This window comes from Echiichthys vipera, assembly GCF_963691815.1.
Source record: "Echiichthys vipera genome assembly, chromosome: 3".
NCBI lineage: Eukaryota > Metazoa > Chordata > Actinopteri > Perciformes > Trachinidae > Echiichthys > Echiichthys vipera.
Window position 1 is genome coordinate 12,134,874 of NC_139828.1, and position 27,964 is coordinate 12,162,837.

Here is a 27,964-nt window from a genome sequence, read left to right on the forward strand (position 1 = left end):
TTCTCTCTTTGTTCAGAAGCAGTTTCTTCCTTTTCACCTCTCCCGTTCTTCTTTACAAAAGCAGCGCTTCCTCTCAGGCTTCTCCATATCTCACCTCCCCTGAGACTTTATCTGTTGATGGACGTGTGTGTTTCGTCCTGTAGGTAAATGGTTCGTGAGCACAGGCAAAGATAACCTCCTGAATGCATGGCGGACACCTTACGGATCCAGCATATTCCAGGTAGGCCATAACATTTTATGCACAGACTTCTGCAAACAAACACATTTTTGCTGTTAGAACATTACTGTGTAACTGTGTGACATGATGAGAAAATGTGGTTTCTGTCCTGGAAACAATTCAGTTGTCAAATATGGAAAAAATCATAGCATTTTTTTTTTTCATTTTCCTGCTTTTTCATCCTTTTAAAATATAAATATTTTAGGGTTCTTTTGGGGGCCAAATAAATCGGTTTAGACTTGAATTATGTGAAGCTCTGTCACTATTTGTACCATAGACAGTATTTGAAGAATAGCTTGCTAGTTCCCCAAAAGTGAAGCCAGAGTATCTCGATCGCCCCTGGTGTGTGGCAGCAGTATAGGTCATAAGTATATATTGGCCTCCATATTAGCGGATTAGTCATGAACCGAAGTAAAAACTCAAAGTACAGCTCAAATGAAAGTTTCCCAAAGCTGGTTTCTGTCATTTTAGGTACTCCCTTATCACGCTGTTGTTTTTTCAAGTGTTCATTTGTCTGATATGTTTGGTTTTAATTAATTATTTAATGCTATAAAATCTTGGTGAAACACGGCGACGCCCATATTCGGCATATTTTGGCTTCACTTTTGTACAGGAGGAAGTGAAGACGCCCGGTCCGCCTTACAGTCTCCGATTTGTACTAAAACATGATTTATCGACTGTTTGGAGCTAATTTGGCTTCCTCTCTGTGTCTCTGTTCAGTCTAAGGAGTCTTCGTCGGTTCTCAGCTGTGATATCTCCCCTGATGACCAGTTCATCGTCACAGGCTCCGGGGACAAGAAGGCCACAGTCTACGAAGTCATCTACTGAACTCTTGACTGAAGAAAAAAAAACTAATAATCCGGGGGCGGGGCCATGGCTCCCTCCTGCACAAATGACTGTACAGAGCGCCGGTGGCATGGAAAACAAGAGACACTCAACTCGTACTTTGTTGTTTTGTTTACGTTTGTGAAAGAAATGAGAAAGAGAAGCAAGGGGGCACAAAGTCACATCTCTGGAAAAAAAGACAAACTTTGAACTTGTTTTTAATGCTCTGAGAACGCTGGTTAGTCTATAGCTGCGCAATTGTGGGATTCCTCCAAAGAACTTTTTCTTTTGTTTCTTTTTGTTCCCTTTTTTAAACAAAATAAAACCTCTGTAGTGAAAAAGAAATTAGCAAAAAAACGTATTTTTTTAGCCTTTGAATTTTTCGCAAACAGTTGGACCGCATTGAGTGGAAAAAGACAGAGACGTGGGATTGAAGGAGTGTGGGTTCAGGGATGGCTGGGAACTCTTAATGGAAAAATACGGTCCATATTCTGTGCTGTGTAAGAAGAAAAAGAAAAAGAAAAAAAAAGGCCCAGCCTGGGTCAGCTTGGCCTGGTTTGGCCTGGTCTGGTCCAGCTACGTGGCTGCTCCTCAGGGCAGCAGATGCGCGGCAGATGGCAGGATGGCGTGCTGTGAGGTTCCAGCTATGTTTTTTTCTTTCTCCTGGTTAAGTTTCAGCAGCAACATGATTGTATCATCTCCAGTTCGTACATGACACAACATGGCTCGGTTTTCTCTAAAGTGTCCTGAGAGTTTGTCTTTGTTCCTTTTTTTCCCTTCTAAAAGAACAAAGCTAGACTTATTGTTGAGATGTTTTTTTTGGTGGGGGGGGGGGGGGGGGCTGGAACAGAAAACCATGATCCTAAGGACAGAGAACTGAAGTCATCAACAGGTACTCTCCAAGTTTTGGGGATGTGGCCTGCTACGTCATCGGCATCCTTAACACTCAACATTTAATGTTTCCTTTTTATTGTATTTGTTAGGGCACATATAGGCAGACAGGTATTTTCACAACTGCATCATGAACCTTGAACCTTGCTATATATGGACATGTAAATAAAGTTCTCTAAAGGCAAACAATGATATCTGTGACTTGGATTTGCTTTCAAGTTTTTGGAAAAAGTGAAATCTGTCTTTTTTTATTATAAAGCAGGTCGAGGTGCTATATAAATACTTTAAAAGTATGAGATATACAGAGAAATGCACGCCTGTATTCAGAAGCCGGCTTTAAACGAGCCGTCAGCACTTGTGAATGGTTGTGAAGTCCCAACTATACTACATAAAGGTAGAAAGTGTCGCTACAGTCATTCACAAGGGGGGCTTAAAGAGACAAAACTGAGCTTTTCAGACAGAATGTGAATACAGGTATATTCAGACGGACAGAATGAGAAAAATGTGGTTTTTGAACATTAAATCATGTAAACATCTTCTAGTAGAAACCCAAATACACATGAACCTGAAAATGTAGTCTTTATGAAAACTCATGGGCGTGTGGAACATCTCTTAAACAACTGGTCTTAAATCTGCAGTGGATGAATTGTGGGTTTTTTTGTCTTATATGAGCATCTCCAGTTTGAAACGGTTCCTTAAGGCTGTGCGCGTGCGTGCGTGCGTGCGCGCGTGTGTGTGCGTGCGTGCGTGTGTGTTTGTGTGTGTTTTGCTGGCTGTCAAAATGTGTTTTTCAGTCAGATTCTTGCCAGGTTTAACTTGGATATTTAAGACTGAAACAAAAATCCAAAGGAGCATTTGTTGAATATTTGTTTAAACCTTTTCCGTGAGGTGCCAGAAAGCGTCTCAGAAATATTTAAATAAGAAATGAAGACTGTGAATGGCGAGTACACACTGCCTCCGCTCTCCTGTGATGAAAACATTTTCTCTCTCGTCGTGGGAGCACAACAGCACAAAGCGGCTCCTCTAGTCACCGTCTGCATCCTCAGACGTATGAGAAAGTGTCTTGGGATTCAAACCCACAGCATGAGCAAGCTCCTCTGTAACCGGAGCGTTCAGTGAATAATGCAGCCATACAGTTGTGTTTATGCTGAGCTGGCTTGCAGACAAAGGTCATCTGCAGTACAATAGGCTGAGGAATGGATTATTATAGCAATAATACCAAAGAGGGAGTTCTCCGGTGATTACGGGTGTAGTGGTGAATGGCCTGCCCAGACAAAGAGCTTTAACTGTCGGAGAAGCAAACCTGAGAGAAATTAAAATAAAGCATTTACCTCCTCTCTAAAGTAAAGGATTCCTGTCACACAGGTGTTTAATAAATCATTTAGCTTCATTAATCTTCTTTTGCTGCAAAATTGAAGCCATGTTTTTGACCTTAGGCCATTTTTAAAATGCTGTTCAGACCCATAATCACAGCACAGAGCGCTCCCAAGGCCTCTATTGCCTTTATATAGTTTCTAAATCCTGATTAAAAGACTTTTGAAGTATATAGAAATTATTCACACAAAAATATTTTAAAATCTTACAGGAATTGGAGTTCAAGAAATTCACTGCATGTACTTGTATAACCCATATTTGACCAATGAGCTTTGATAAAAAAATAAAAAATAAAACGTTGCAGAGCTTCAGGGGGCCAATGTCATGTACTAGCTCCCTCTTTATAAATATGCATCATGGCGTGTGCACTTACTGTAAATGCATAAATATGGACAAAGTATATGAACGATGGGGAAAAGAAATGCATTGTATATGAATGTGTCACCTCACACAGACTTCAGACAGGACATGCACAAATAGCTGAATGAAATGAAAAGTGGATATGAAAAGAAAGCAAGACTCTTTCCTGACAAACTACGACTTTATGGCTTTTTAAGACTTTTTCACATACTATGTACAATGATTTTTTCTGAAGTTTTTAACATACTATACTATGACTTTTTATATTTTTCAACGTACTATCCTATAACTTTTTTATGATTTTTTTTATATACTATACTACGACTTATTTTTATGACTTTCATGACATTCTATATTTTGTCTTTTTTAGGACATTATACTATGGCTTTTTTATGGCTTTTTTGACAACATACTATACTATGGCCTATTTAACAACATACTATACTATGGCCTATTTAACAACATACTATACTATGAATTTATATAAATTCATCGACATACTATACTATGACGTTTATATTTTTCAACATACTATCCTATAACTTTTTTATGATTTTTTTATATACTATATGTGACTTTTTTTTATGACTTTCATGACATTCTATATTTTGTCTTTTTTTTATGACTTTCATGACATTCTATATTTTGTCTTTTTTAGGAATTTTAAATGACATACTATACTATGACTTTTTAGGACATTTTTACGACATACTATACTATGGCCTATTTGACAACATACTATACTATGGCTTTTTTTACAACATACTATACTATGACTTTTTTGACAACATACTATACTATGGCTTTTTTTACAACATACTATACTATGACTTTTTTGACAACATACTATACTATGACTTTTTTGACAACATACTATACTATGACTTTTTTGACAACATACTATACTATGACTTTTTTGACAACATACTATACTATGACTTTTTTGACAACATACTATACTATGACTTTTTTACAACATACTATACTATGGCCTATTTAACAACATACTATACTATGGCCTATTTGATGACAAACTGTACTGCGACATTTTAGCGACAAACTATACTATGACTTTTTCATGACATTTTTAATGGCATATTATACAATTATTTTTTGTGACTTTTAATGACATACTGTAGCTATAGCATATAATGCCATGACAAATGTCATAAAAAGTCATATGTTATTAAAAAATCATATTATAGTAGGTCATAGTTTGTTTCAAAATGTCATATTTGCGTTTTTGTTTTTACATCAATATACAGTCACTTCTTTGTGTGCACTGAAAAATCTTTTTGTCATTTATACATATCACAAAATATGTATGTGTATCTTTCTGTGTTCATTCATAAATACTGAGACTGATCCGACCAATAGAGAACCACTCACCCATGGAGTCATTCTAGTCTCCGTGAAAGCAGTGATTGTACAGGTGTTACAGCAGCATCGCTTATTGGGACTTCATGTCCGATGCTCCGAAATCTTGATGGAGCAGGTTTCAAAATACCCAATGAATGAGAATATCAGCTGCCAACTAAACACAGCCTTCAAAGATACTTGGCATCATTTATCTCATCTCATCTTCATCCGCTTATCCGGGGTCGGGTCGCGGGGGCAGCAGCTTTAGCAGGGGTCCCCAAACTTCCCTTTCTCGGGCCACATTAACCAGCTCTAACTGGGGGATCCCGAGGTGTTCCCAGACCAGTGTGGAGATATAATCTCTCCACCTAGTCCTGGGTCTTCCCCGAGGCCTCCTCCCAGCTGGACGTGCCTGGATTTGAAATGATGAAAACCAATTTGCCTTTTTGATGCCGTGATGGGCAGCGTCCTTATGTCAAACTTATCGTTGACTTACTGGTAAAAGTCAGACTGCTGTGGAGCTCTTGTACATTCCCTTTATGCAGGTTAGACGTGCAGGAAGTTTGTCATTTGGATTTTCCCTTCAGCATTTAAATCTCAGGGAAAGAAAGATCGTCACAGTAGAAACTTGAAAGGATTGAACACAAGTTTGGTTTATTTTGTCACACATAGTATTTCTTGTACAGCACATGGGAAACGCATCAGGAGGGAAGAAGACACAGTGCAGTTAAAAAAAAAGTTCCTTGGCTTTATAAAAGAAGAATTAAACATAGGCTTGTAAAACAGAAAAATAAAAGTTTTTATACTTTTGGAACAGAGAAAGCACAGGCAGGGGGGAGGGACGTTACTGACAGTTCAAGAAGAGTATCAAATACGATGTCCCAAAGTGTTACGCTATACCACCAAATGCATCGCCATTATACAGCATCATTCTGAGTAGTATACAAGCTTGTTTATGAGAGTATCGTTTAGGTCTGCCTGTGGCTGACGGGCAGAAAGGGAAAGAGGCAGGCAAAGGCATTAAACTGTACAGATGATCTCTGACTCCTCACTGGTACAGTAGCCATTGTAGAAGTCCCTCATAATTCTTCCATCGTGCATTAGCGCTGCAGCGAGGAAACATGGACAAATCTTGCTAAAAGTTTATACAATTGAATGAAATTGCTTACTGTTATGTAAAATTCATCCCTCTATTAAACTCTGGCTTTGAGACCAGTTTCTGCACTCACTGAGTAAATCAGTTTGGTCTCATTCCAACAGCCAAATTGGAGCTTTAGTGCAACGAGCATGCAGTAAAAAGTGGGACCTCTTCGATGGCTAGATCTGTATCGTCGTGGTGCAGCCGTCGACTGCTGTACACTGACCACAGATTCAGACTCAGAAACATAGTTTAGTTGCACAATAAGGACCGAAAACAGAATACAGTACATTTACTAGCACGCTTGAAAAAAAGGGGAATAAAACAGGAGACAGAACAGAAGGTCTTATTTTTTTTTTCTTTACATGGGACTGCTGATGTTGTACGCCCTCTGCCTGTCACCACCACCAAGGATTAAATACAAGGATTAAAAGAAAAAAAAAAAGTTAAAAGAACAAAAATATTTTCCCCCGCCTGTGTGCCACTTGATTTCGTACGTCTCCATGTGTGAGTGCGTCCCTCTCTGTTTGCTCCCCTGAACCCAAAACGCAGTCATAGGCAACCCCAATACATAAACATATCATTACATAAGACGAGCAATCACTATTCATAAAAAAATACTGAAATAAATGGGCAATAAAAGAAAAGCTTGAAATGTGCCTGTTTAGTCTACACGATGGTGATGCGTGTTCTAAGCAGAGAGCTCTGATATACAGTTTGCCTGCCAGGTTGGGTTATGATACAAGGATACAAAGACCGAAGAGCAAGAAATCGGGTTTAAAAGAATAGTTCAACATTTACTTTGTTGTTTAGCATTAGATGAGAAGATTGATCGTACACTCACGGCTGTACTGTAAATATAAGGGCTACAATGAGCAGCCGATTAGCCTAGCTTAGCATAAAGACTTGAAACAGGGAAACAGATAGCCTGGCTCTATCTAAAGGTATCAATATCCTCCTACCAGCACCTCTTAAAATCACTAATTGACATGTTATATCTTGTTTCTTTAATCCATACCATAACTGAAGTGTAATAACGATAAAACAATGTTTTACAAGGCAGTAATGTCTGTGAAACCGAGAAACTAGTCTGGCTTTCACTGATGTACAGTATTAAGCCTGACATCCAGCGCATGAGGCAGTCTTTGGTAAAGACATATTTGTATGAAATAACAAAATAACTGATGAATTACAGAGCTTAGGAGGTTTGGGGAAGAAGATTTTGTTACTTCTGGACAGAGCCAGGCTAGCCGTTTCCCCCTGATTTCAGTCTTTATGCTAAACCAGGTTAGCAGGCTGCTTCACAGCCTACTGCGATGAAAGTGGTATCGATCTTCTTATTTAAATCTATGAGGGTATTTTCCGAAATGTCAAACTTTTCTTTTACGGTGTCTCAATGAATAGCAATCAATAGCTTACCGAACAAGATTCAGCCAGAGCACTTTAAACACTAGCACATCAGCAGGCAGGCGGAGATGGGGAGATAATGACTCTGATAAACATGTAATTCTCATCTGGTTTGTAAATGAAAACAGCAACTAGTTGCATAAAATTCCAAAGGACTAGGATTAGTCGCTGCTTAGTTGGCTGCTGATGAAAGCGCAATCGGGAGGTGTTAATTCGCCCTCTTGTCTGACTTTACAGTGAAGTTGGCGCGCTGCTACTTCATCTAGCTGACAGGGCCTTTAATGAAAGTGAGTGCATCGCTCGGTGTCAGGAGAACAATCCAGAGGAATTAGATGGAACAGCTCAGCTGATGTTCTGTGTTTGTGTCTCTGGGCCCGGGAGAATCCCATTGACTCTGCTGCTCATTAGATGCTGCCTTTGTCAGACAAATATAAAATAGATATTAAGCAGTGAGAGGGGGAGCGCCGCGATGAATGTTTAATTGGCTGCTCCGTGTGTTGCGTGTGGTTTTCTCTCTCTCTACAACTACCTCAAGGGGGTGTATCCGAGAGTGTGTGTATTCTTGCCCGATGACGTGTGCCTGTGTGTGTGTGTGAGCAGGTCTAAGTATGTTAGTGTATGTGGATATCTGAAGCGACCTCCTCCATCTCAAAGCGTCATCGTTCCCCAGCTCCTGACACCTCTCGCTGGGGACAGCGAGCTGCGGCGTCAGCCTCATTAAGGCTTCCACTGTCTGGCTAATGAATCGATTGTGTGGTATCAGTGCTCCTGGCTGGCGCTCCCACAGTGCTGCGCCGTGCCTCCTCTGGGGGCCTCCCTTCCACTGAGCTCTTAATCAGGAAACAGCCCTAATTACCCTCCCTCCCTCCTCCTCCTCCTTCTCCTGTTCCTCCTTTTCATTTCCCTTCCTTCCGCACTCTCGCCTTTTCTCCTCCTTCTTGTCTTTCCCCTCCCGACTTTATCTTTATGCTCCACCGCCCTTTTCCTTTGTCCTTCTTATCTTGCTGCTTCCCTTTCTGCCTCTCTCTGCTATCATGCCTCATCCTTGGGCTAAAAGTGGAAGGGGGGGAGAAGGGAGGAGGCATTTGGGAGCTTCCACTCGTAGCTTATATCACAGGAAAAGGGGGGAGAGGGGGTGATGTATTAGGGGTGAGGGTCAGGAGGACTCAGGGGACTGAGATGGAGGTGCTGCTGTTGCTGATGTAATCCTCCAAAAAAACCACCCCAAAATCTCCGTCCTGTCTCTTCCCATCTCGTCCCGGCCCTCAGTACACCACCTCGTACACCGTGGCCTTCTTGTCCCCGGAGCCCGTCACTATGTACTTGTCGTCCGGGGAGACGTCACAGCTCAGCACAGACGAGGACTCCTTGGACTAGGACAGCCGAGAGTGATGATAGATGGAGACAGATGGAGGGAAACAAACACAAAGAGAAAGATGTTAGAAAAATATATGACTCATCAGCTAATACTCAATCAAACAAGACATATTTGCATTTCAAAACAGTCTGCAATTATTTCCAAACAGACAACTCCACAGCTCCAGGATGCTGACTCATTCGTCGGCTTCAATGTGAGACACACTTCTCTCTTCCTCCTCTTTTTTTACCCTCTCTATCTCTCTTTCTCTGGAGAGATGCAGCCTCATTAACTGCATGTTTAAGCAAAACTAGCAGCACTCCGATGGTCTGTATGCACTGGCAAAATGCACAATCCCCCCCTCCTTTTTTCTCTCCCCTGTGCCTGAAAGCCAGACCTGGGCACCTGGCTTTAGATGATCTAAAGCTCCCTCTAGTCCCCCTCCTCCACTGCTCCATCATCATTTATCTTCCTTCCTTTCTTCCCAGACTCACCTCCTCGCCCCTCTCCATCCTCTAAGGCTCCCCTCCCTCATGCCGACTCCTCCTCCTCCTCCTCTCTAAACTCCCCTCCCTTCCTCACTGCTACAGGCACACCAGGGCTGTCAATCATAAAGCCACCGATGAGAGGCCATTTCACACAGGATCCCTCATACTGAACCGAGATAGCAGGTTTGGGGGGGGGGGGGGGTATACAGGAGGGAGGGATGCAATGACAAGCCAAAAGATGAGTTTGAAAGGGGTTTGAGTCAGAGATGGAGTGGGACAGAAAGATAAAACAACAATAAAACAACAAAGAGGAAAACTTCAGTAGTTAATGTCAGCCACTGAAAGCTCATCTTGATAAAGTTTGGCGAGTTGTGAAAAACACCCGGGTAGTCTACTTTATTGGTTTCTCTTTGACCAAGTCTGATTTTATGTTTGTTTATAAATATATTAGATATATTCTGTAATATGTAATTAGGCATTTATTTAATATATATGCCAATGAAGCTTATTTGAGAAATAACAAAGAAACAGGGAGAGAAAGGAAAAGAGGGGGATCAGCCAAAGGGTTGGAGAGAATGTGAACAACAGATGAAAAAAGGTGAAGGGTTAGTGGAAGAAAAAAAATGAATAGAAAATATGGATGGGGTGATGGAGAGGACAGGGATAACCCAAAGGACAAAGAAGAAGAAAAAATGAGGGTAGAGGTACAGATCAGGAAGGAAAGATAAAAAGGAGTGAGCGCAGAGAGGGAGAAAGGACAACAATAAATAGAGAGAGGAAAGATGAGAGGAGCTGGGGGTTAAAGAGAAGCAAGGAGACCGAAACTGGAAAGGACAGTGATAAACCAGAGAGGAGGAAGTGGAGGGGGGGGGGAGAGAGAGAGAGAGAGAGCGAGAGAGAGAGAGAGAGAGAGAGAGAGAGAGAGAGACAGAGAGAGAGAGAGAGAGAGTGAGAGAGAGTGAGAGAGAGAGAGAGAGAGAGACAGACAGAAGACAGAGAGAGAGAGAGAGAGAGAGAGAGAGAGAGGAGAGAGAGAGAGAGAGAGAGAGAGAGAGGAGAGAGAGAGAGAGAGAGAGAGAGAGAGAGAGAGAGAGAGAGAGAGAGAGAGAGAGAGAGAGAGAAGCTCTGTATAACATGTTGACAAGAGGGAGCCGTTTGGCAGAAGAAAGGTTGGCATTTGGATAACAAAGCAGATAGCCAGCATCCTCCTTTTAATCCGCAGGGAGAGGCAGGAGCCGCCAACCCTGCTGCCCACCGTTGCTTACAGAAATATGACAGCCACACACACACACACACACAGACACACACACACACACACACACACACACACACACACACACACACACACACACACACGCAAACAATGCTCATCTTTAATGTATCTTCATCTCTTCTTGCTAGTTTCATTTACATCCAGATGAACTGGTTCAGCTAAAAATATAGCATCCCTGCATATTCATAGAATAGAATAGAAATACTTTATTAATCCCAATCTGGGAAATTACAGTGTAACAGCAGCATTACACACAGACACATCAAAATAGAAATACAATATAAAAGATACCTAAAAAACAAAAAACATGTTTCACCATTTGCTCAAACAGAGCGACTGAATATGATGGAATTATTACATTTGTTCTGTGCTGTGTGTGTGTGTATGTGTGTGTGTGTGTGTGTGTGTGTGTGTGTGTGTGTGTGTGTGTGTGTTTCGCAGCCTGCACTCTCTAATAAACCTCTGCAAGTCACCATGGATCGACAAACCTGGAATTAAAAAAAAAAAGTTTATACTCTCTTTTGCCTCTAGGGTTCAATGTGTGTATGTGTGTGTGTGTGTGTGGTACATGGACATTAAGCAGAGATAGCTTAAAAGGCACTATCCACGCTGACCCACAGATGACTTTGCAGCCCCAAATACATGCAGACACACTACATTTACATAAACAAATATGTATATACACAGAGCATAAACATCCTCAGAGCAGTGCACTCGTCTCACCTGGAAAATACTAGCTCCATATGGTGTCCTCCATGCATTCAACAGATTGTCTTTTCCTGTGCTCACGAACCACTTGCCTGAAACAGCAACACACACACACACACACACACACACACACACACCACACACGCACACACACGCACACACACACACGCACATACACCCACACACACAGCCCAGTACTACAAGTTAAACAAAAGACAAAAGACAAGGAATGAGTAAGGCAAAATGTATTGTGCATAAACTACATAACAACAATGCGGAAAGTAGTGATAATTTATAAGTACGTTTTTTGTCAGGGGCTGCAAATATTCTGGAAACATTTAGGAACCAATCCAAGTTGTTATGTGTGGGTGTGTGTGTGTGTGTGTACGTACCGCAGTAGGCGAACTTGAGAGAAAGAACGCAGCTCTCATGGAGGTGCAGCTGGTACTTGTCAGGTTTAGAGACATGTAGCACTTCCACGTTACTGCTCTCCATTCCCACAGCCAGCCACTCGCCTGTCGGACAGTAGCCCAGAGAGAAGATCTGGAGACGGAGAGGGAAGAAAGGAATCAGCGGAAGGAGTGGAACGTTACAAATGGAGATAGGATGAGGGGAGGATAGAAGAAAGAAGTAAAAGTGTAAAATTAAAAAAACAAAGCAGGGAATGGTGGGAAAGGTGTGAGGAAATGGGGAATGAGGGAGGAAAGAAGATAATGTTGATGAGAAAGGGAACAATGGAGGGAAGTAGGATATTGAGGAAAAGAGAAGGATGAACAGTGTGAATAGAAAACGGAAGGATGGTGAAATGGTAAATAAAGGAAAAGGGAAAGAGTGAAATGACAGAGATAGAGGTAAGAAGATTTAATTGGGATAGAAAAAGAGAATAGCAAGAGAGAGAGGGAAAGTGGTAGATGGAGAGAGAAAGTCATTACACAGTGGATCGAAACTCATCTGACAACGTTGGTCAACTCTATAGCTCTGTTGTGGCAGTGAGGATAGAAGGTGAGAGAGCATGCGTATGTGTGTGTGTGTGTGTGTGTTTGTGTATGTGTGTTTGTCACTGGTGTGTATTTGTGCTGAATACCTGCATGGTGAGGTCACGGTGTGTGTTTATTTGGATTTATGTGTGTGTAAGTTAACATGTGAGGTGACCTTGTAAAGTACTGTACCTGCATGCTCCTGTAAAAAAAAAAAGAATGTGCCCATACGTCTGCTGTGTGCTTCTACGCAAGTTTGTGCTGTGTGTATGTTCACTTTGTGTGTGTCCTTGCGAGCTATATTTGTCTATGTACCTGCGAGGTGAAGTCGTGTTGCTGGAGCTGCCGTCCCTCTCTGAGGTCCCAGCAGCGGACTGTGTTGTCCAGCCCTCCCGTCCACAGTTTGGTGCCGTCGTTGGAGATGTCGATGCAGCTCGCTCCATCTGTGTGGCCCTGGAACTGTCTGCAGGGAGGAAACACACAAGATGAACGCAAAGACATGCACACACAGTCTAAAGACTCATGTGTATGTTTCTTTTCTCCCGGAGGTGTCGGGCCAAATATATGTGATTTTTATCCTCCCTGTAGCACCTGATTCTTCTTTCTCTCCTGTTCTTTCTCCTTAACACAGTCTTCTCTCCCCATCTCTCTCACTTCATCTCTCTCCGACCTTGCCAGAATCCGTCTTGTTTTATCCCACTCTTATTCCCTATGGCTACTTCATCCCACTGACCATAGGGTTAGCCGAGGAAGCCCCAGACTGCAACGATTTTTCCTCCCTCTTTCTTCTTCCATATTTTATCTCCTTTTCTGTTTTCCTCTTTTCACCTTAAGAAGTTCCTGAAATGTTTCTACAACCCCCAGCCTCTCTCCCTAGCCTCCTGCCCTCTCCCCTCTGTGCTCTCTCTCTCTTGACAGCAATCTATTTATGGAGGTAAAGCACCTACTTTTAATGTTCTTTTTCTCCTTCTACTGTCCTCTCTGTGCTCTCCCCCTCTTACCTGACCAGCGTCTGGTTGTGAAGGTCCCAGACGACAATGTTGCCGTCGCTGCAGCAGGAGAAGCAGACCTTGTTGTCAGGGGAGATGGCCAGAGCGTAGCAGGCGGGTGCAGACGACGTCAGCTCCGCCTTGATGCGGGGAGTGGGCGTGGCCAAATCCCAGATTGACAGCGTGCTGGCCTCCCCGCCGACGATCAAGGTCCGTCCGTCAGGGAGGATTTTACAGGAGCGGATGTAGTTATCCCTGTTCTGATTGAGCAAGATAAAAAAAATGTATTTGCTGATTTGGATCAAGGTAAAAAGTGTATGAGGCTTCATGGGACAGATAACATGATCGTGGACATTCAGGAAATGAATGTGGACATTTTGATGATGTTTAAGGTGGAAAGATGACGCTGCCAATTAAAACACATGCGGTCAGTGAATATACTGTACAGTTTGTTTGCATGGCCTGATATGTGAATGTTTGTTGGAGTACCACTTTCTATTTTGAGCACTTTTAACACTCCCTTATGTCTCACCAGACAGTCCAGCTGCGCCATGGGACTCTTCGTTCCAGGCTGGCTGATGTCCCACACCTTGACGCAGCCCTTGCCTCCGGTGTAGACGTGGCGCGTCGAGGTGCTGATGGTGACGGCACACACCACCTCTCCGTGGCTCAGGGTGTGAATCTGACGGGCGTGGCGAGGGATTCCCGGACCCAGCAGGGCGTCAGGGGGAAAGGGCACGGGCTGCATTTGGCCGTCTGCGCTCACGTGGAACGAGTAGGCGCTGCAGAGAAGAGAAGAGAAATAAATCAATATTTAAGAAGTTTGGGGTAGTGGGTACGGCAAGGGAGATTGAAGGGCAGGAGAAATTGGCCAAACACAGGACAGACAAGATGGAATCAATCATTCAATAAATCAAATAAGTGAAAACAGAGGAGGAACAGGTACATATACATAATGTGCAAACATGACACCACAGTGGCCTTGGAACTTCAGCAACATTTTCCCGAATTCTGGCAATTACTTGCCCCGCTGTAGCTGCGGGCTGGATGCATAATGGCAGATTGTATTACAGGGCAGAGTCAGTGTGGCATTGCTAATGGCCGATCAATACTGTGGTGGTTGGAAGTCAAAGCTGTTTTATGATTTCAAATTAGCACCGCAAGAATGAATTGCCACTCTGCAACAAATGACAAAAACACATGGACTGTGAGTGTTGGAGAAGGTGATCTGGATGCTTGTTACTCCACTGTATCTTTCTTTATTAGACAGGGTCAAAGTGCAACACTGAAAAGAACTGGGTGAATAGAAAAATAGAAAATTAACAATGAGGAGGAACTACTACTAATTTGGATTCTTATTAACTGAGAAAGTTTTTTTTAAAAGATCATTTTTATGGCCCTTTTATTACATAGTAGACAGACAGACAGAGGGGATGACACGCAGCAAAGGGCTCACGGGTTGGATACAAACTCGGGCCGCTGCCAAGAACTCACAGAGGTCGCCCCACTGAGCAAGTTTCGACTAAAGGAGGTGCAATCGTCTGTGTCCAACTATTTATTTAGCCTGATACAACCCTAACCCTAACCCTAACCCTCAGCTTTCACATATCTTTTTTTCTGATCAACAGAAAAGAAAATGAACTGTTCAACTGGGGAATGTACCACACCAGAATGCTGTAGATCATTTCTAAAGTGAATATCGACAGTGCGAGTACTCACGGCTTGCCGCCAGAAGAACCAGGCAGAGAAGAGGAAAGCCCTGGCGCCCTCAGGTGAGACCGAGAGTCATACGCCACCTGGTGGGGATGAAAGAGCGGACGAACAATTAGCAGCTTGACATGGGTTAACCTTAAAAACTGCTGCTGAGTTTTAGATTATATTCATTAAAACATGCAGCAAGGGCAGGCAAAATATAGATTCAGTTTTTTTACCAAGCTGTAAACACGTTCACTTCTGCTGTAAAGCTGGCCATTTAAACATGGGAGTCGACGGGTATTGTGTCGCTTTTGGAGACAGCCTCAAGTGGCCATTTGAGGAACTGCAGACTTTGGCACTCACGCCCCGGAAGATGCCGCTTTGGTTACGTACATGTTTCTAATGCTGGACATACACTTTGAAGAAAGGCTAAAGCTTTTCTCAGCAGTGCATTTTCTTATCCAGATAAGCCGTATCAATTACAAAACTTTCTCTCTCAATCAAAGTGAAGTAAAGAATGTAAACATGATAACTTTAAGTATATAATGAATGCACAACACTACCCGATAACAGAACACATTCTAGTTTTGAAATAGTCAGAGCAATAGAGTTGATGCTGAACTATAAATCAAACCTTGACAGAGAAGAATAATTTGGCCTTTACTCACCATGGGGCTTCGTGAGTAGGCATTGGCTGCTGCGCTGATTTGTGGAGAGAGAGTTAGAGCTCCACCAAAACCTCCTGGGCTGGCCAACTCCCCGTTCAGTCCTGCGTGGGACACCACGCCAAAATGAGCCGGGTATGAACCGGGGGGCACAGACATGGGACTGCGGAGAGCTGGGGAGGGAGGGAAAGAGGAATGAGGGATTCAAGGATAGAAATAAAGTGGGGAAACAATACATGGCACACAAACACAGTCGCAGAGGGGCTGAGATGAACGGAAATCTTTTTCTTACGTTTAACTTTATTTGTTGAGCTGTCAAGCACAACAATGGTCTTAAATAGCAGTTAAGAGCTTTGCTCAAGAGCACAATGGTAGTAGTTATTGTCAGAAGACTCATACTTCTTTCTTATGGTTTTGAATAATCAAAACATCAGTCCTACACGAATATATTTCGTTTAACTTTGCTCTGATCAAATCAAGAGATTTTGGCACAAAAACAGTAAACTATCACAGCATGACAAGGCAACAGTTATGTCATAGGATAAACAAATGAGGAAATGGAAAAACTGAGGAGCAGGAGGATATATGGCAAGAAGGGCAGAGGTACACTGGGTGCAAATCTAGTTCAGTTTACTTGAAAAAAACAACAACAAAAAAACAACTTAATGAGCTCTTATTCAAGCAGCTCAATTAGAAAGTAAATGCAGAGTAATGAGTAACGTAATCGGGTTCTCCATTGAGTGACGAGCTGTGTAATCACATTGCAATTTTAGTTTGGCTTTTTCTGACTTACCAGATAAACAGATAAATGTATGTAGTATGCATGTACTAGATTAATGTTGTGATAGCCTGTTATATCTATATCACCAAGCTCCTTTATCAGCAGTTACAGTATCAAAACCAATTATTTGGTTTTAGAATTGAATCCAGCTAGTCATAAATATCTCACCAAGGGGGTCTGCACTGGATGCTGCTTTGCTGACCAGACGAAGGCAGGAGGTGCTGGGACCTGGGGCTCCTGGGGCTCCTGGGGTAAGGGCCTCACGGTGGGACGGGGATGGCGTGCCAGACTTGGACAATGGAGACTGAGACTTATCCATCTACAGAGAAATCAAACAAGATATATAACAAATAAAACACATGGCTGATCTGTCATGGAGACTATAACGCTTATCACACTTAAGTCCTCCGTCATTACACTAACCTTCAGAATGATTATCTGTCACTTTTTAAATAATCTGGCACAGCTATTGTAACAGCTACAGCTCTCTGTACGAGACACCCATGTAGTTTCTCAACATAGTTTAACAGGACAAGGATTAGTTACTGTACAATAGTTATGGGTTGTACAAGTTTTAAGTGTTTTATTCCCAAAGCAAAACACCATAAATGATAGCCTAACATGTACCAGGAATGGAAAACCTAAGGGAACAATGTGAAAAAAAGAATACAATGTTATTCGAAAAAAAAGAACCTGGGAATCTTCAGTCTCATTTAAGATGTTAAAATTACAATAAAACGTTAGCATAGAGCAAATCTATGTGACTTACTAGTGCAGGGTCCTTGGCCTTCCCTGGGGTGGGGCTGCGGGGTGTCGGGGTGGAGGGGGCCTCTCCTGTGCTTGAGGAACCTGGGAGCTCTTTCCTTAGGGTAGGCGCCCGGTCTAACCCATTCCCGTGGGGGGAGTGAGGAGGGCTGCCCGCAGGAGAGTTGGGCTCCTGAACAACAAACAGATTTTTTTTACGTGAAAGATTAAATTATTGTCACCATAATGACTTTGCACTGTAAAACCCATCCTGATAATGTAAACCACTGTGCAGTGCTTTAGGTGACTGACAAACCTTCAAAGCTACAGCTCTATTACCCCAGCTGGAATTCCTGATGGTATTTCATTGTCTCACCCGTACCTGAAGCAACATGCCCCCTACACTGCAGGCTCTTGCTGCTCATAAATCAGGTCTGAACACCCAATTATTGTCTTTTTCTTTACAACATTCATACATCTCTTCTGTGTGCCGGCATGTGTAAAAGCTGAACAAGGTTTGTTACGTTACAGCAGTTGGTTATGGAATTTCAAAATACACTCATTTAAAGGGACATTTCACACTTCCTCTTACCCGTAGCTATTTATCAGTCTAAATTGTTTTGGTGTGAGTTGCCAAATGAAATGTCTGCCTTCTCTTGAATATAATGGAAATACATGGCCTGTGGTGCTCTAAGCTCCAAATAAAAAAATGTCTTTCCAGAAATCATGACTTGGTTACTTACGATAACCCGACTATTTTGAGTAACCATGATTTCTGGAAAGAGATATGGCAGTTGAGTTTTTTAAATGTATTTTTTTGGTGCTTTGAGCACCACAAGCTGAGTGACATCTAGTTCAATTTATATTGGAGAGAAGGCTGACATCTCTACAGCCGAAATCTCCAACACTGGGCACCAAAATAATCTAGATGAATAGCACTATGGGGAAAGAAACAATATATTTTCTTGATGTTAGGGTGAATTGTCCCTTTGAAGTAAAATGCTGCACATTCTTCCTTAATGGATACAACACAACCTCTAGTAACAGTCAGTACTGTGATGTGTAAAGGGACTTTAGGGAGCTCAGGGAACATTGCAGCGAGATTGTCACTGTCACTGGTACAGTAGTGTATGGACCTGGAGATAATGTTGCTGTTACTGCTGCTTTCATCACTGGTTCCACTGTTGAGCCAGCACTGCCTCCTTCAGAACAGAGTGCTGGAGTAAGCGATTCTCCCTGGGTCACACTAATCACAGGCACAGACATTTTAGTGTGCACACGCACACACACACACACACAAACTAGAGAATTTGCCTCTCTTTTTCTGCCATTTCCCACATTTATCAATTTTATTTTTCTTTCTGCTTTTGTACCAGTTTCCAAATCACACAAGAGACCGGTTCTGCTTTTGTGTGCAATATCAAAATACAGAGGGCTTAGATAAAACATATTTTGGTACACTGCGTGAAGTATTTAATGTACTAAAACATTCCAGGGGCATAAACGGCTTTGCATATATTAAATGAAGCAAACTGCAGTTATCTAATGAGAAATAGGAGGAGAAAAGGGGAAGGAGCGCTGTGAGAGGAGAAAAGAGAGAAAGGAGAGATGGAAGAACAGAGACTTCAAGAGGTTGGAAAGAGAACAGTAATAAACAGAAGAGGTAGATGACAAGACATAGGTAGACCAAGCATTTGTGAATGTGAATGTTTTCCTTTATGCGTGTGTGTGTTTGTCTGTGTGTGTGTCTGTCTGTCTGTCTGTCTTTGTGTGTGTGCGTGTGTGCGTGTGTGTGTGTGTGTGTGTGTGTTTGTGTGTGTGTGTGTGTGTGTGTGTGTGTGTGTGAGTGTGTGTGTGTGGACAGACACAGTTCACAAGAAGAGAACACAAACAGCGTTTGTGACTGATAATAAGCTTACATAGGAGCTCTTCCAATTTACAAGGAAACTGCAGCAGAAAGCTGAACATACACACAGACCCACGCACACACACGCACACACACACACACACACACACACACACACACACACACACACACACACACACACACACACACACACACACACACACACACACACACACACACACACAAGTTAGTTACTAGAAATGATTGGCATACAAGTAATCATGCAAGCAAAACATACACTAAAATACAATGTATGTGTGTGTGTGTGTGTGTGTGTGTGTGTGTGTGTGTGTGTGTGTGTGTGTGTGTGTGTGTGTGTGTGTGTGTGTGTGTGTGTGTGTGTGTGTGTGTTTGTCTGTGTGTGTGTGTGTGTGTGCTGGAATTGTTACTTGATTTGTTGGTTATCAGGAAATGAGGCTAATCTAAATCTACAGACTCTCAAATGTGAATAATGTTTTGATTTTCTTTGTCTTGATGATGATATGTAAAAAAAAAAAAAAAAACCTCTCTGGGTTTTGGATGTTGTTTTCCAACAAGACCATTATCTGAAATTTTACAGACCAAAGGATAAATCTTTTTATCGGATAAATCACAGTCAGATTGATCAATAATGGACAACAATGTTGGGAGTGTCACATTTGGAGTGTGTGGACTACAATAAAAATCACTGCCAGCAAGCAAGTATGAAATTATGATATTAAGTCTATTGAGTCGTTTAGCTGCGCCTTCTTAAACACAAAAGTGACTCTGCTGACATTTTCCTTATCTGAGACTATCAGAATACTTACATTTAGTCTCAAACTAACTGAGGCAAAAATAAAAATGATCATCTCGTTAAAAAAACGAAACAAAAAAGAGCAAGTCTCTTCCAGAAAATACCAATGACGCTAAAATCAAACAATTAATTCATCACATAAAATCCTATTAAAATGTATTATAAATAACCTCATTCACACACACACACACGCACACATACAAACACACACACACACACACACACACACACACACACACACACACACACACACACACACACACACACACACACACACACACACACACACACACACACACACTCGCACACACACACACACACTCGCACACACACACACACATTCATGTTTTAAATAAACTATTGACACACATCTACATCGCTGGTCCCAACATTGGATTCATGCGTTATTCATGTGTGGGCTGCAACACACTGTCAGGAGCTTCTGTAAGATAAAATCTGGTTGTAACTTGTGGCTATGTAAAGAAATCAAAGATCTTTTCTGTTGCATGGGACGTACAGCTCTTGCACCAGGACGTAGCCGTTAGGAAGTGTGTAGGAAATAGAGAGCAGAGTGTAAGTTCTGTGGGTGAGTTACAGAGTAAACATTTATAGTGAAGGTGGAATATTTTAGAGAATGATCTATTAACTATAAGAAAATATCTTTCCGTGAGATGTATGACTTCTATGAACACCAAAATAATGTCCTCACACAGCATTACTGTTAGCAAACAGTTGCTTATTTACGCAGCATTCGGAGTGAAGTTTCTGGCCACCATGTGAGGACAAGTCCAATATTTAATCTCCCTTTCTCCACTAACTCTTGAGGGAAATATCTGACTCTTTAGCTGCTCAATGTTCACCAGCTAGCTAACTTTGTCTGCCATCTGATGCTGCGGGGGTAGTTTACAGTGAGTTTATCTGAAAGTTTTCACAGAAAACAGCTCCCTACTGCAACACAAAATCAATGAGAGCGGTGTGACTGTACCAAGATATTGGCTCTAGAAAGAAAAACATTGAGCTGTAAGTTGCTAAAATGATCTGTAGAGCTGAGAGTCTGGTAATAATTCTCTGTGGGTTGTTCTCTGCAAGCAAACCCTTTCACAAGCAAGAAGAAATGTGATTAAAGCCACGTGATAACATATGTAAGGTTATGTAGGATGTCAAAAATAAGTGAAATATAGATTGGGCAACTTACTTCATTGGAGACGTCCACTACAAGATTGTCTTCACTCTTGTCTCCGTCGCTGTCCTGAGGAAGCAAATAAGAAAAGGTAAAATAATAAGATAAGAATAGATAAGAGAGCTGTTATATTGGTTGTTTTTTTCAACATCACCAGCACAGACACACATTCTCCTGTTAAGTGTACATTGAGACCTTTAATAATAAAGACAAACACACTAAAAACACATAGGTGCACACACACAGATCGATATATCAATATCACAGGCTGCTCTCTGCTGCCTTCCCTCTATGCAACATTAAACACAGAGATACTGGATACCACATATTCTCACCGAACACTATATCTCTATCTCATTCACACACACACACACACACACACACACACACACACACACACACACACACACACACACACACACACACACACACACACACACACACACACACACACACACACACACACACACACACACACACACACACACACACACACACACACACACACACACACACACACACACACACACACACACACAGTTGCTCTTTCCCCCATTGATGGCACATTTTTGTTCTTCGTCTAGCCATCTCGCTCCCTTTTCCTGGGGTGAGAACGATGGCACTTAGTCACCATGGCAACAGCGCTTTGATGTGATCATGGCCTGATATTCCTATTGACATCAGTGTGGAGTGACATCAGTACCTAATTATACAGAGCCAACACAGGACTATGTGTGCAGTCTATTCCTAGAACAAAAATACAGAAACGGAGGGAGAGAGGGAGAGGGAGAGGGAGAGGGAGAGGGAGAGGGGGAGAGGGAGAGAGAGAGAGAGAGAGAGAGAGAGAGAGAGAGAGAGAGAGAGAGAGAGAGAGAGAGAGAGCGAAAGGGGGTGGATAAGAAAGAAAAAAAGGAAAAAGAAGGAGCAAATTCAAGACGAGAGATGGAATAAAAATGAAAAGAAAACAGGAAGAAGACAGATAGTGAAGGGGGGAAAGTAGAGAAACTGAGATAGAGTGATAAACAGACAGAGATGCAGAAGAGCAAAAAAAGCGAACGGAGAGAAATGGGAGCTGTAATGTTGCTCGACAGACAGAAAGGGAGAAAAAACATTCAGAAAGTGGAAGCTATGTGTGCCCGGTCTTGCTCTGAACTAATGGGAAGATTTGGACTGTTGTTGTTGACGCCAAACTGATTTAGCTGGAGGCCGTCTTGCACAGACTTCCAGTGTCAATCAATCCTCCGGACTGCAAACACACAGCCATCTAATTCATTACAGCTATCTGCCTCGGCTGTCTCTCTTCTGGCATTACATCGCCTGTGGCTCCCTGCTCCTCCCCAGCGGACCCATCCTAACCAAACACGACTCTAATGGGCTGTTGGACCCATGCGCCCTGTGTGGCCTATAATGTCATAGGCGGTGTCTTAAGTACACACATACAAGAGCATAGATGCACATGCACTTTGGGATGTCTTTGGTGTGTATTCCTCTAACACACTAATAGCGTTTATTATCATTTATTTTTTTATTTATTTTATTTCTATGTTTATTTTTCTTGTTGTATTTTATGTTCGCCACTGCAACAAAACCTTCGTCATTCATTCAAAGCTCAACTCATCTCTTCTTACAAGGACAAGGACACACACAAACATACATAGGAGTGTGGCGCGAGGGGCTCTTTGTCATCGCAGCGCCTCCTCTTTGCCTCAGCTCCTCCCTGCGAGGAGGAGTAGCCTCCTGACGGGCCCTGGCGCTCCTCAGTGGGCTGACTGTCTGTTGATGACACTGACTTACTCTGAAGAAAGACAAGGACAAAAACACAAGTATGAACACACAAACCTCTGATACTACCACAGACACAGACACGGGAAAGTAAAAACAGACGATTGAACATGCAATTTTACTGCATTGTGCAAACACACACCATCAATGTACAAAAGAAACAGGTGCACACAATTGCTCTGTAGACATAAGCTCAGGTAAAGAAGGAAAAGCACACTGAGCAGTTACACACACATTAACAGAAAGCCCCATAAAACACACATGATAACATCACACACACAAGAACAGCAGACGTAAGCACAGGTTAAAACGTGGACATAGAAGCACACACGACAGCGCCTAAAGCTAATTAGTGCTCTCCCCTCGACACAGCAGTCCTCATGTAAAATATGACTCTCATTATTGGGCGATAAAGCTGTGAAGGCATATTTACAATACAGCCTGGCCCGGTGCTCACTCAGCACTCAGAATAGCCGATCAAAGCATTGTGTTGTTTTTGTGTCGAGGCAGGGGCCAGAGGTTCGGTGAGGGCCACTTGTCATTCTTTGTCCCCCTGTGGGGAGGACAAGAACAGTGAGGGTTTAACACACCAATGAGTCACACAGGAAGGAGCCCACGGGGCCGACAGGAAGGAGCGCTGGACAGATGAGAGGAGAAACCACACAATGGACCTCAGTGCGGCTCAACAAACTTCCCTCTCTTCTTTCTTCTTCTTGTCCTCCTCTGCCTTCTTCTCACTTCCTCTCGCTGTCCCTTTTTTCCCCTCCATTTAAAATTCCAACATGTTTTACTGGTTGACCCTCCTTCAAATGCCAATTGATATGCATCTCTCCCCTGCCTTACCCTCCCTCCCTCCCCTCGCATCCCTTTCCAAACGCTGTAACGCTTGGCTAAGTTCAGCAAAAACCTCAACTCATATGAGAAATATTTTCTTGGTGCTTAACAATCAGCATTGTGTTTAGCAATTAAATTATGTTAAGGGCTTCATTGTGGATAGAGAGAGAGAGAGAGAGAGGGAGGGAAAGTTAAGTCAGTAGCGCTCTTAAATCATTTTCATTTCGCAATAAAAGCCAGAACAAAGACTTGCTGGTATTTTTTTAACAACCTTTCCCTCCCTATTTTTCTTCCTCTTTAGTCTCTCTATCTTTCTCTCTCTCTCTCTCTCTCTCTCTCTCTCTCTCTCTCTCTCTCTCTCTGTCTCTCCCTCTCTCTTTCTCTCTCTCCTTTTCCAATTTCACTCTCCATCTCCCTCCAACCCCCCCTTCCTCTGTGTTATCAACAGTCACACTGATGAAGGCCAGCTGTCCATGGAGCCAGTACTGTAAGCGAAGTGTTCACACAGTTTCCATAAAGCAGAGCAATCTGCAGCCAGAGAGAAGCGGACGAGCCATAGACTTCCACTGAATTTCAATCAGCCCACTTGCACCGCATTAATTCTCCGAGCAATTAACGAGGACTTTTAACTACAGTGACACACAATATGTGCAAAACCTGAGGAAGAGGAACACTTTCATACATTTCAGGTTTCGCTGCATGTTGCATTTAATCGGTTTTTCTAAGGATGGATTTTGTTTTTTCTTTAAACCCATCAATTATGGTAACGTGATACCACACAGTCACATCTCACCTTCACGCTTAATTAACAGACTGCTGAATCAAAACTTCAAACAGCCTGGTCTGTAATATGTCTGTAATTTTTGCCTCTGAAAAGTCACATTAATGTGTAAGTGAGTATGATAGCAACATGCAATCCTGCTAGAAGAAAGACACCACCATTGTCGCTTCCCTGTTAACCGTATCTACCAATAAATCAAGTTTCATACAGACACGGTTGTGGAAAGACACTGTACATAAGTACTGTACATGGTCAAAACCTATTTTCTAGAGGTCACATGTTTCTGCCTTCAAAGTGACAGCACTAAAATAAAACAGTCATGGATTGTTCAGATATTTCTTCCATCCACATCAACCCCATTTTGTTTTCTGGTACAGTGGTTTCACTACTTAACAGAATGCACACAAAGGTCTCATTTAAACAGGTTTCATTGCCCCGTCTGTGGTCCTGACCTCTCCTGCAAGGGCAGCTGTGTAACTCTACACCAAATATTAACTAACAGTACAACAGAGCAGGTCCTTTTGGGAAACATCTTTTCAGATGGATCTCAGTGTTATAATATTGGTGTTTCTTTTTACATTAGACATTAAGGGGCCTCCTGTAGTTGCCACTTTATATACTGTATGCATAGTGCACTCAAGTATACAAGAATTACTTGTTTCCACAGACACAGACGACTGTGTTCTGGGCAGCATTTGCCATTAACATGTTTTAATCCTTTCACTTGTTCTGTAAAGCTTCTAGATTACCAGAACATTTGTGGTGCAGATAAACAAACAGTTGCTTGTTCATCCATTCACTCAGTTTGTACTTTCTTCCAGATAACAGGGAAATGCTGTGAGCTCAGATGTTAGTGTGATGTAGAAAACCTTGAGGAGCTCAAGGTTGATAGTGCTGAGCAGCTATTGTGCTGGTGTAGAGCTGTGCTACTCCTGGCTGAGCTCCAGCAGTACACAGCCTTTTTTTAGAGGCCACTTTACAGTGCGTCTCTATTTCCCTCAGTTTATCATTGTCACACGCGCACACACCTACACACGCACACCCGCACACGCACACACACACACACACACAGTGAAATGTGGGTGTAGACAACACTCACTGTGCACAGATAGACAACTACTCACCCTGCTGGGGGCTCCCTCTGGGATTGGGTGGAGAAAGGTAAGGAAAAAGAACAGAGAACAGAGTAGAGAAAAAAGAGAGAAAGTTTGACATCAGTCCGAATAATAATAACAACAGTCCCTCAGTCAGCCACGGTTCGGCTGGATTACAACTGCTTCTCTCTAATAAAGCCATTATTGTGCCTGATTCCAGTCTCCTCTCTATCTTTCCCTCTCTCTGTTCTCCAATCAGACAAGGATTTCTGTCTTCCCCTCCTGCCTCTTTCAACGCTCACCCTCCTTTCACTCATTCTTCCTCTCAGTTTATAAGAACAGAAACATACACAGCTGCAGACATGCATAAGCTCTTACACAGATGCTTAGCACACCATTATGAACACATTGATCTCTCTCTCTCTCTCTCTCTCTCTCTCGCTCTCTCTCTCTTTCTCTCTCTCTCGCTCTGTCTCTCTTTCGACTCACACACATTCCTTCTTTTTTTTCTTTTTCTAACTCTCAGTTTATTCATGAGAAAGTCTCTCTTGGCTCGGAGCCTGAAACAGAGCGCAAAGATAAGATATTCTATCAGGGTGAATGAAAGTTCATTCGGAGAAAGCGTTTCTCCTGCATTTACACAAGTGCCATGAATACGGCTGTCCGTATTATGACAGCAATCTAAGGAAGCACACATTCAGTCCAAAAGGTGACTTTCTATACAAATTACCCAGAAGCGGCCAGTCACAAATGAAGTGTGGTATTATGTTGTATTTTATCCGTCTTAAATGATAACAAATACAAAATATCAGTTTTTTGTTCGTTAGCTGTTGCCAGAGTTTCTCTCACGGCTGCTTTGTGCCTATTCTGCTATGAAATAAATGAATTTGAAACACAAACGCTGACAGTTACACACAGAAATACAAACATTTTTATGAAGAAAAAGATTATTCCTGCATGTGTGATATCTGATGGTGTCATTCTGGATGATTTCCCAGAGTCTGTTACTCTACCTCACTTATTGAATTGAATTGTTGAAACACCTTTTCAATATGTTTAATAATGTAATTGATTTTCAAAGATGAAACCTTTTTTGAACATTAACCTGAAACAACTGCAAGAACACAGATTTTCACTGCAAATATGATATACTTCAGGGCTACTTTAGGGCTGTAAGGGCTAAAACGCCTGCATTAATTAATACAATTTGAACTGCCGTGGATAAATCCTGCTGTAAATACAATAGTGTTTCCCCAATATCAATTAGTAGGAGGAGGAGTAGTCACCAGATCAGAAAAGATCTTATTTTCAGGAACGGTTTTAAACTTTTATATTACATATTATTATCAGGGCTGGGTATAGTTTAAAAAAAACAACAAGATACCAGTACCCCTGTAGTGATTCAGATACCAATACTAAATAAATACTATTATTTTCTAGATCTGAGTACAAAAAGGATCAAATGCAGGTATTTGACAGGAGAAGATTCAATACTATATTGCAATAATAACATGTTCCACCCTAAATATACATATTTTATTTTAGTATAGTTCTGTTCTCCACCCATCTGTTTATACTGTTCCCATCTGTTTATACTGTTCCCACCTGTTTATACCGTTCACATTATTATATTGTTTATACTATATTGTGTGTTTATTGCTTATATTATACTTTGCTTATTGTTTTATTATATACAATTTTTGCTAAAAATGTACCAGGGGGGAGTAGCACTCGAATTTCGTTGTATGCAAATGCAATGACAATAAAGGCTATTCTATTCTATTCTAGTCTACTACTTGGTACTGGGTTAATTTGGTCAATACCATATTTTGTATTACTTCTTGTTATTAGAAGGCTAGAGTGTGTGGTTGTTAGAGTCTATCACTTCCTGCTGCTCCAGCTGAATTTGGCTCTTGAAGACCACCTAGCCAGAACATTTAGATCCCTTTTTTGGGGGACAAAATTAAGGATTCAAGCTCTGCGTCTCTTTACCTCTGAGATGTTCGGGGTCAAGGTGATTGCGCTCATCTTTGGAGGCAAGGTGGGCCGAGACCCCCAGGGCCCCAGTCAGCGCAAGAAGCCCTGAGCCCCCTGCCCCCAGGGACAGGCCTGATGGGTGTGGTGTCAGAGGAATGCCAGGGGCATGGTGAGACAGGTGCTGGAGCTGCTGCTGCTGTGGCCACAGGGAAAGGAGGGAGAGGGGGAGGGATGGAGTCATACAAAGGGGGTGGGTGGTTACAAAAAACAAGGTAAAGAAGAAATGGATATAAAATAAGCATAAGACAGTGCAAAGAAGAAAGTAGAATGAAGAAGTAAGGGGAAGTGGGGGCTTTGCTTGGAAAAGGGGAGTTGAGAGATAGATAG

At 42.2% G+C, this 27,964-nt stretch overlaps 2 protein-coding genes across 7 annotated transcripts in view; one reads left to right on the forward strand and one right to left on the reverse strand.

Moving 5' to 3' along the window:
• Window positions 1-2,125, forward strand: part of tle2a (TLE family member 2, transcriptional corepressor a) — a 41,703-nt gene extending 39,578 nt beyond the window's left edge. For all 5 annotated transcript variants that reach the window (XM_083940139.1, XM_083940141.1, XM_083940143.1 and 2 more), the window contains exons 19-20: window positions 144-220; window positions 938-2,125. In XM_083940139.1, the coding sequence (XP_083796265.1) occupies window positions 144-220; window positions 938-1,045 (185 nt within the window). In that variant the 3' untranslated portion in view covers window positions 1,046-2,125. The remainder of the gene's footprint in view (window positions 1-143; window positions 221-937) is intronic.
• A 3,535-nt stretch (window positions 2,126-5,660) lies between these two features.
• tle2b (TLE family member 2, transcriptional corepressor b) overlaps window positions 5,661-27,964 on the reverse strand; it is a 78,134-nt gene continuing 55,830 nt past the window's right edge. Inside the window, exons 7-20 of one of the 2 annotated variants that reach the window (XM_083940145.1) lie at window positions 27,593-27,770; window positions 25,631-25,647; window positions 22,764-22,904; window positions 21,125-21,178; window positions 17,274-17,441; window positions 16,673-16,823; window positions 15,727-15,896; window positions 15,083-15,159; window positions 13,896-14,145; window positions 13,376-13,623; window positions 12,690-12,837; window positions 11,790-11,940; window positions 11,413-11,489; window positions 5,661-8,944 (exon numbers count right to left, since the gene is read on the reverse strand). In XM_083940145.1, coding sequence (XP_083796271.1) covers window positions 8,837-8,944; window positions 11,413-11,489; window positions 11,790-11,940; window positions 12,690-12,837; window positions 13,376-13,623; window positions 13,896-14,145; window positions 15,083-15,159; window positions 15,727-15,896; window positions 16,673-16,823; window positions 17,274-17,441; window positions 21,125-21,178; window positions 22,764-22,904; window positions 25,631-25,647; window positions 27,593-27,770 — 1,938 coding nt within the window. In that variant the 3' untranslated portion in view covers window positions 5,661-8,836. Of the gene's footprint in view, window positions 8,945-11,412; window positions 11,490-11,789; window positions 11,941-12,689; window positions 12,838-13,375; window positions 13,624-13,895; window positions 14,146-15,082; window positions 15,160-15,726; window positions 15,897-16,672; window positions 16,824-17,273; window positions 17,442-21,124; window positions 21,179-22,763; window positions 22,905-25,630; window positions 25,648-27,592; window positions 27,774-27,964 lie in introns of both variants that reach the window. The other variant, XM_083940144.1, reaches the window with a different exon arrangement.